Raw genomic sequence first — 9,779 nt, 5'->3', positions numbered from 1 at the left:
TAAGAATTGATGATAAGGTCCAAAGGAGACATGGCTCACAAAACACACACAGCGGCAGTGAGAGTACGGGGCTTTGAGGTCTCAGCTGTGCTTACCACCTTAGACATTCTCCCTCACTCCCCTCTTTCATAACTGCACTCCAAACCCACCTATTTAAACATGCTTTTAATCTGTGATCCATTAGCCCCCACCTTCTTCCTCTTTCATTATTGTAGTTGCTTTTACACTGTTATTTGTCTTCACTTTTTACTCTTTTTATTTCCATGCAAAGTGCCTTTGAGTATCCTTTTAAAGCGCTGTACAAATAAAATGAATTATTATAAAATGTTAACTTGCTGACCCGCTTGCTGCTTGTCGTTCCCACTAAGATTATTTTGAACATTACAACTTGAATATGGACTGTTTAAAAAAAAAAGAGAAAAGAACTGCCCAAAAAGAGCAACCAGACAAATCTGTGTGTTGTAAATAAGTCGTGTCTGGGCAGTGAGCTTATGTTCTCTATTGTATGGGCTTCGCCCTCTAAGAGCTGTCCTAATGGGTTCCGAATTAATTGTCTGCGAAGGCAAATACAGAAGCAACATTTCATTGGATTAGAACCAGTGGGTGAAACACTCATCAACAGTGGGAGAGATAAGGAGTGTTATGAAGTGGCCTTTATTTATTTTTTTTTGCTTTAATGACTTCATATTTTATTCTCCGTTCCAGATCTGCAGCTGTTAAAACATCAGCCAGCTTTGACATGGCCAAAGGGAAGATGGATAACATTGTGCGGAGTGGGATGGTGGCACTCATACTGCTGTGTAATCTAACAAAGGTAGGACAGCCTGCATGCAATCAGGCAAATACTGAGAACACGCATGCACAAAATATACTCCATTTAATAAATGTACCTTTGTCAATTAATCAAATCTGTCTGTGCTTGGTTGAGTTGCATTGGTATACACTCTTGTCTACCTATTAAAGTATACCATGATAATCATTATTCATATTTTTTATTTTGTAACACCGTGATATTTTTGGAGATGTTTATCGTAACATCTCATTCGGTTGCAACACAAATACTTAGTAGTAGACACTTTATAGATTATATAGTTGAAGTCAATCGTATGTTGTATGAAATGCAATGGGTTACTATTCAACTCTGACTTAATTTGACTTATTTAGACTCATTTATGTCAGTTTCAGTTTATGTTGGGGATTTTGTGCAGGATTAAAAAGCTGCTTCAGGTTAGTATCTGCCGTGTGATAAATAAGCTGGACATTTTCTCTTTGGCAATACTTCTGCAAAGATGTCATATTTTCCATGGAGCAAAAAATGGATTTAATGGAAGTTTGTGTATGTTGGACTCCCTTTCCTGGCGTTCTCAGTAGGATATAATGGACAGTCCCATAGAGTCAGAATACACAGCTGAAATTGGCTCCAGACATGTGCTCGCACGCAAACACTTTTTTTTTTCTGGAATGAAGCTCGGTGGTCATAGACTTTGAACTAACATTTCTTCTCAGCTCCGTGGTGCTCATGCATGTGTCTTCAGTGAGACACCAGCCAGGACCTATTTGGGCAAACGTCCTTTGTTTTGAAATCCGAACCGAAAAGATTTATTCACCATGTCTCCCCTTCCTTGCAGATTTTTGTGACGGCAAGCCTGGAGGTGAATGAAACCCACCAGCAGCACCCAACCCACGTCTACCATGACATAGGAGTTACCCGGAACAAGATAGTTACAGCGCAGTTTGAGTGCTATCAAAAGATAATGAAGGACGATACCCAAGGCAGAGAAGGTAGCTTGTTATGTTTCATGTGTCTGAACTTTACAGCTGTCAAGAGTAATTGGAATACACTGTTCTGCACTAGTATTTTTGGGGCTTAGTGTAGTAGGACATTGTCCATTAGTAATATGATTTCTGTGCTCAATAATTTGGACAAAAATATTATATTCTTATATTTATTGATAATATGTATATCTGAAAAAGGTCCTTTCCTGTGATTTTAGAGCCCATGTGTAATCGCACTTGGGATGGCTGGCTGTGTTGGGACGACACCAATGCGGGTGTGAACTCAGAGCAGCACTGCCCCGACTACTTCCAGGATTTTGATCCTTCAGGTAAAAATCTGTGGCTTACAGTAGCCACAAGGATGTTTGGTTTTTAATTTTACATTACATTACAGTCATTTAGCAGAGGCTTTTATCCAAAGCGACTTACAATTCAGTATCTATCTATACACCGTAGGCACAGCTACGGGAGCAATTTTGGGGTTAAGTGTCTTGCTCAAGGACACATCGACATGCAACTAGTGTAGCCGGAAGCCGGGGATCGAATCACCGATCCTCTGATTGCAGGACGGCCCTGCTCTCCACTTAGCCATGGTCAACTCACACGGTATTCAAGAGAACTACTAGTCATCAGCAGTCATAAGTGCATCTCCTTGTTTACAGAAGCATCTAAGAGCATGAACCAGAGCAAAAGTACAGAGACAAACGAATACGAATACAATAAGTGCTAAGTGGAAGGCTCGGGGTAGTACTTCTTAAACAGGTGAGTTTTCAGCCTGCGCCGAAAGATGGGCAGCGACTCCGCTGTCCTGACGTCAGTGAGGAGTTCATTCCACCACTGTGGGGCCAGGACAGAAAACAGCCGTGACCGGGTCGATCGGCCGCAGGGACCTCTGAGTGACGGGGCGATTGGTTGCCCCGTCACTCAGAGGTCCCTGCGACCCGATCGAGGTGGCAGAGCGAAGTGGTCGGGCGGGGGTGCAGGGCTTGACCATGGCCTGGAGATAGGAAGGAGCTGTTCCTTTCACTGCCCTGTAGGCTAGCACCAGAGTCTTAAACTGGATGTGAGCCCAATGACACGCGGTTAACGTTGTGAAACCATTGGTTAGGTTTCAGCAAGTGGGCTTTCTGACACTTCATACTCATTATTATACAAGATAACTTGCAACGGTCACTCCATATATCCGTGACTTGCTATGCACTTTGCTTGTTGTAATACATCACGTGCTCTGACTGAATACAAAAACATCCACATATTTATAAAAAAAAAAGAAGCTTTTATAGAGATTGTGTTTCCATGTGTGAAGTGTAAATGCATGATTGTGTTTATAAGAGTAAATTATTTGTAATTGCTGAAAGATCCTGAGCTAAAAACTTCAGTACAGCACATCCTTCAACAGGATATGCAGATGTGTAATGAGATTCAGTCCCTGTAATCACTGCTCTCTGTAGTTCCATGTGTATTAATGTTTGCTTGTGTGCCCAAGAGGACCTTCTTCTTGACTTAGCCCTAGGTTTCCCACCTGCTTAGCCACAAATAATATATACCAAGAAATATCCTCTGAGAAGCACTCTACAGGATGGGTGGCTTGTCTTCATCTTTGTATCATTATTTACCTGCAGAGATAGTTACAAAGATCTGCACCGACAGTGGTCTTTGGTTCCTGCATCCAGAGAGCAACCGGACATGGACCAACTACACCCGCTGCAATGCACACACCAATGAAGGCAGAGTGGTAGGTCACTTTATGAAACAGCACTAAATGCATATCAAATAAAAGCAAGTGAGTCATGGTTAGCGCTGACCTCTTAATAGATCCGTGGGCATGTCCATATCACATGCCTCATTTGTGGTGGCAGTAGACACTTATTTGTCACGTATACATTTAACTTTATTACGCAATTATACACAAGTGCCATGCTCATGTTGGCTGAAATGTACTGGAATGATTCTTTAACTGTGCAGTTTGGGAGGGAGGACAAAAACACAAAACGTGGTCATTGAAGCAATGAGACCAAATCTAAAAGTTTGTCCTCTGGGTTCCCCGCAAATTTCAGCGACGATCTCTGCTCATTATAACGCACATACAGTAGCTTCTAGATGGAATTGTTGGCCTCACGGGAATTAAAACATCTAGTATTCATCATCTGGAGACCACAATCATTCACAGCCATGGATGTATATATTATACCTCGGTGTGGAACAAAGTGTTGATCATTGGGACGTGTTGGTCAATGGGGGGGGGGGCACTTGATGAAAGGATGAAGGGTCCCCACGATCATTATATTATTCTCTGGTGACCATGAATATCCACAACAAAATCTGTCAGTGATGATGTTTAATGAACTTAAATGATAGTTTAACATGATTGTAAAGTCATCCTTACATACATTTCTGTAGGAGTAAAGGATATGAGTCCTCTTCAAGAGCACATTAGTATCGTCTCACAACATGACAGTCATTAGGAGATCCAGATAATCTAATCTGTGTCTCTTTCTTTTTCCATCCAGACTGCGATGAATCTTTTCTACTTGGCTCTCATAGGACATGGCCTGTCACTGACCTCCCTCTTAGTCTCCCTCGGGATATTCTTCCATTTCAAGTGAGTCAACAAACCTCAACTTCCTGTGTCCTCTATCGCCTGCATAAATGAACAGCGCCGTGATTTAATGTCGCCTTTTGTCTCCTTGCAGGAGTTTAAGTTGCCAAAGGATCACGCTTCACAAGAACCTCTTCTTCTCTTTTGTTTTGAACTCTGTGATCACTATCATTTGGTTGACAGCGGTGGCAAACAATCAGGAACTGGTGCAGAGGAATCCAGTGAGTTTATCTATTTAGTTGTAGTTTTTTATTATGACGAATTTTCTATGATGATTTTTGCATTCATATAATGTATTTCTACTTATTTAATTTGATCTGTTCCTTTTTATGATCCCATTTTAAATATTTAATCATAAATCAGGGTGAAAGGTGCATTTCCATTCATTTTAATTTATGTACTTCACATCACTGTGAAAGTACTGCACAAGGAAAATGGCAGAAGCAAGAGTTAAGCAGCCACATTGATTGCGTGTGCGTTTTCTTTCCTCCTCAGACGAGCTGTAAAGTGTCCCAGTTCATTCATCTGTACCTGTTTGGATGCAATTACTTCTGGATGCTGTGTGAGGGAATCTACCTGCACACTCTCATCGTGGTGGCTGTGTTTGCTGAGAAGCAGCACCTGATGTGGTACTATCTGTTAGGCTGGGGTGAGTCAGGATAACGTGTTGTGTCGCTCTGTCTTCTGTAAAAAAGTCCATCACATTTCATCGAGTGACGTCGAAGCCAGTCTCTTCATTCTAGTTTATTGACACGGAGAAAACAAGGTTTGGTAACCTTCTCATGGCTGAGCTGTAAATACAGTACAGTATTTCAAACCACATTTGTACTTTAAAGAAAGTGTTACTGCAAGGTTCAAAGGGCCAGTTTGTGGAATTTCGGGGGATCTGTTTGCAGAAATGGAATATTTGTTGTATTTGTAACTCTGTATTTGTTCATGTTTAATCACCTGAAACATTTTATTTTATTTATTTGGCAGGCTTTCCTCTGATTCCAGCTTCCATACACGCCGTTGCGCGAAGTTACTACTACAACGACAAGTAAGCATTCAAGTGCATTATCTATTATGGTTAATATTACAGCTTATAATCATATAAGTAGTAAAATAGACTAAATGAATGCCAAACAAAAGTAATAAAATAAATATGACTTTAATAAAAAAATGCATGAAAACAAATACTGCCTAGAAATGTGTTTTAAAATGAGGGATTCAGCTGATTTGGGCAACATCATTTCACAGTAATAATAATAATATATTCTTTAAATATGATAAAGATTGTTTGATGTTTATCCGTACCTTGCAAAGGTCAACAAATCATTCAACCTCGCGGAAAGCTTCTTTAATCAATCCCCCCCCCCCATAAAGCTGTTGATGCTAATTAATTTGTCATTAAACCCATTGATCTGCATCATGGGCCAGCTGTCATGTGATGCACTGATACATACTATTGTGTAAATGTATCTCTGTTGTCCCTCTCTTCTCGACTGAAGCTGCTGGATTAGCTCCAAAACGTCGCTACTCTACATCATCCATGGTCCCATCTGTGCTGCTCTTTTGGTAAGACTCTTCCCTGACAGCAAAGTCAATCACAATAATAACTTATTTGTTCCATATTTCTCTTGGTTAACTGTTATTATTGCACAATGAATAATGTGTTTCCCTTTTTTTTTGAGTGGACACTGTGGGGGGGGGGGGGTCTGAAACCAGGACATGTTTTCATAGTGTGCATGATTCCGTTTATCTTGCGAAATCAATGCGCCTGCCCCTGTGAGGATCTATCCACTGGTCCCAGGGCCTATGTTGCATTCTAGGAATTCACCTAATCAGCACAGCCGGGCATGCTTCAGAGAAAGCGGCTCCCTTAGCACTCACGCACTTAGTGTTTCAGGCCCCAAAAAAGGTCTTGGTGTTGTTTTTCTTAGAATGGATTTTTATTTTATGTTTCATTTCAAAATAGTAAGAGTCAGGGTCTGCCAGGTGTACCAAAATCTATTATATATATATATATATTATTATTCATAAAATACAGTCATGTTTTTTTTCTGCCTTTTTAACTGTCTGCCCAAGGCTTAGTTCTACTGTTTATTGGGACCTATTTTAAGACCTGTCTCGGTTGAATTTGCACTCTATCTTGGGTAAGTCTTTACCCAGCTGACACCAGCTAATGGCCATGATATCATGCTGATTTACTGATGTCCTCTATGTTGCTACCACCCCTAGGTCAATTTGTTCTTCCTACTGAACATTGTGCGAGTGCTCATCACCAAGCTGAAGGTGACCCACCAAGCGGAGTCTAGTCTCTACATGAAAGCCGTGAGGGCCACCCTCATCCTGGTGCCTCTTCTGGGAATCCAGTACGTCCTGCTCCCCTACAAGCCAGAGGGACGGGTGTCCTCCGAGATATACGACTACATCATGCACATACTAATGCATTACCAGGTGAGACGGTGGTCAGCGTGAAGCTTTGAGTTTGTCCTTACAAAACAGCCGGCTAGACTGTGGGATGTGTTTTTAGTGTTGGCTGAGCGATCGTCGCCAGCTTCCTCGAACATTTCCCATTTTATAAGCACATAAACAGCTGCACATTACGTCATGCTCTTTAAATGGGTAAAAGGATATTTTTAGAATGCTATTCAAAGTTTACAGTCTGCTGTACGGCAGGGTCCCTCTGCACTATTTATGAGGTCCTGTTGTCCTTGTGACATGTGTACCATTTGTTGTGAAATGTGGTTACATGTCAATGGCTCCTTGCTCCAATGCCAGAGAAATGTATTTTACTATTATGAACTGTTGCCCGGACATAAACCCCATCTTAACTTTCATTAAGGGCCGAGCATTCCCGTTGGCCTCTGACCGGGCTTTGTTTATGTTGTAGCGCCGGGAAGAACAGCAGGAAGGAAGGCATGAATTATCTGAGGGAGATGAAATCAGTTGGATGTTTGTTGAGGTGTTATCTGATCATCCTCAGCTGTCCCAGCACGGGCAGTGCTCGGAGAGAGCGTCTTGAGCAACAATCAGCTCTCACAATTAATTCAGTTTAATCTCTTAAATTCCTCTGTTTCACAGCCCCGTAGGCTTTAACATATTACCTACAAACAAGTGACTGTTGATGCTTAAGACCAGTTATTTCAGTGTTTATCATCTCTCTTCTTCATGTGTTTCGTTTTCTGAATTTCAGGGTCTGCTGGTGGCCACCATCTTCTGCTTTTTCAATGGAGAAGTAAGATGGGGTCATACCCTTTCACTATGTATATATATTTTTCATTTTTGTTTTTAGACCTGCATGCACACATCCACACGCTCATCCACACTTCCCCTTTGTGATGAAGGATAGACGAGTCAGCTTCCTCATGCATGACCCTCCGAGCAGGATGGTGAATAAGCGGAATGTCTTGATAAACTCAGTCCTCCAAGGCTTTAGTCTGGACTAAACGGTTGTTTACTGTTGGCAAACAGCCAGGGATGGTACACTGATTGCTATCAATTATTCAGGTGATTGGTCTGCGTAAAAAATAACAAGTCTTCGCCGGAAGTGAAGTGTCTTACAAGAGCCACTGAATCATGTTAATAATTCATGTCAACACATAGTGGAGCTTTAGGGCTGTCTCATATAATTTGTATATACATGGGCCAATTATACAAAGATAAATATCAGTCTCATGTCTGTGCAATAAGTACGGAGCTTGTATTTAGCCAAGCTTAGCATGAACACTGAAAGCATGGGGAGACAGCTAGCCTGCTTGCTCTGTCCACGTATGGTGGTTACCAAACCTGGCTAGCTTACTATGACGCCAAACGTTTACATTTCTGTTTGTGGACTATTAAACTGAAGAGATGTAGCTTGTACATTTCTGGGAAAAACACTTTGTTTGAGATCGAGTGGATGATATTGTCCATGACATGCTAAGCTATGAGCCTAGCTTAACACAAACATTGGTAGCAGGGGGAAACTGTTAACATGACATGTTTAATCTCTTTTTGTGCACGGATTAACCATCCAAAGCCTACAGACAAAGAAACTCCGAGATGTTTTATATTTTTGCCAATTCTGCGCTTATTCCCTCAGGCAGTCATTTGATTCAGGGGAACCTCCCCTCCCCCTTTAGTGCCGTGTAAAGTCACCATCACCACCATATGTGTGAGCTTACCATTTTTAACACACATGCGTTTTGTTGATTAACTCCAGTGAACCGGTTGAAAAACACCTTTTCCTTAGTGAGTTACAGACGTGTATTAGATATTGCCCTGGACCAGCCTCACAGCCTAATTGGACAAGGTGTGTAAAGTGCCTCACCAGGCTAAAGGAGCAGTTTCCCACTCTGTATGCTAAGCTAGGCTAATTATGCCCACGGTGTAGCTCCATACAACATACATAAATTAAACTCGTATTGATCTTTTCTAATTCTTGAAGAGAATGCAAATACGTGTGTCAAGTGTATTTCCCTGAATGTTGCACTTTTACTTTGAATGCTTCAAGCGTGTCTTAGCTAATGATTCATTCGCAGTCCCATTTAATATGTGATTTCTCTGGTTAGGTCCAAGCGGTTTTGAGGAGGCACTGGAACCAGTATAATATCCAGTTTGGAAGCAGCGTGGGAAACCACTCCGATGCCATGCGTTCAGCCTCCTATACAGCTTCCTCCATCACAGAGGTGCAGGGCTGCTACAGCATCGACAGCCACACAGAACACATGAACGGCAAGGGCTGCCACGACGCCGACGCCTCTATCTTAAAGTCGGACAGCCCTTTCGCCTGACCACAACGCTCCGCCCAAGCCCTGCCCCCCCCCCCCCCATTCCCCTCATTAAAAACTGCAGCATGTTTGGAGCGCAGTGTCAACCAGGGATACTCACCTCTTCCTTTTACATACAATATCGGAAGCAATGAGTGAGGAAATGGATTGTATACCCAGGCTCTCAGCCGCCTGAAGGAAATCGTCACGGACCCTTTAACAGTACTGTACGGTTGTACAGCTTGACACAACTATTCCTGCGCTGTGTTTTGTCTACAATTTGACACTGAACTGCTTCACTTGACCTAAGATGCACTCTGATAATCGACTTTTCTGCCTGACAAAATTGTTTTTAAATGGATTCATATTAACTGCTTGACTGTCCTTTTGGGGTCATGTTGTGCACAAAGAAGCCTTTGGTTACACTGTACATTTTTTTTTGACATGGTTAGTGCCAAACCAAGAAATCTTGCTTGCCTCATTTATTTTATTTTTTATTTTAAAATAGAATTAGGACGTCTAACAGGTGCATAACAATATATTACAGCTATATTATCTTTCACATGTTAAACTTAATTTATCTGAACGTATAATTGTTTATTGAAAGAAAAAGTAATAAATACCATACAGTATTTATTGAAGTTGACATGCTACATGTTTTCAGAATTAGT

General features: G+C 41.5%; 1 protein-coding gene across 1 annotated transcript; it reads left to right on the top strand.

Moving 5' to 3' along the window:
- Positions 1-739: 739 nt before the first annotated feature.
- calcrla (calcitonin receptor-like a) lies at positions 740-9,531 on the top strand (the record flags this gene model as incomplete). Its single annotated transcript, XM_079169770.1, has 12 exons — positions 740-814; positions 1,629-1,782; positions 1,995-2,105; positions 3,399-3,511; positions 4,287-4,378; positions 4,470-4,596; positions 4,871-5,024; positions 5,354-5,414; positions 5,866-5,932; positions 6,596-6,814; positions 7,554-7,595; positions 8,911-9,531. 12 exons carry the CDS (start codon positions 740-742, stop codon positions 9,130-9,132), a joined length of 1,437 nt encoding a protein of 478 aa, XP_079025896.1. The 3' UTR covers positions 9,133-9,531.
- Between the last annotated feature and the right edge of the window lie 248 nt (positions 9,532-9,779).

This window comes from Pholis gunnellus (assembly GCF_910591455.1).
Source record: "Pholis gunnellus genome assembly, chromosome: 12".
In the NCBI taxonomy this organism is placed as follows: domain Eukaryota; kingdom Metazoa; phylum Chordata; class Actinopteri; order Perciformes; family Pholidae; genus Pholis; species Pholis gunnellus.
The sequence above is the reverse complement of the archived record's forward strand: the minus strand, read 5'-3'. Positions and strand labels throughout refer to the sequence as shown.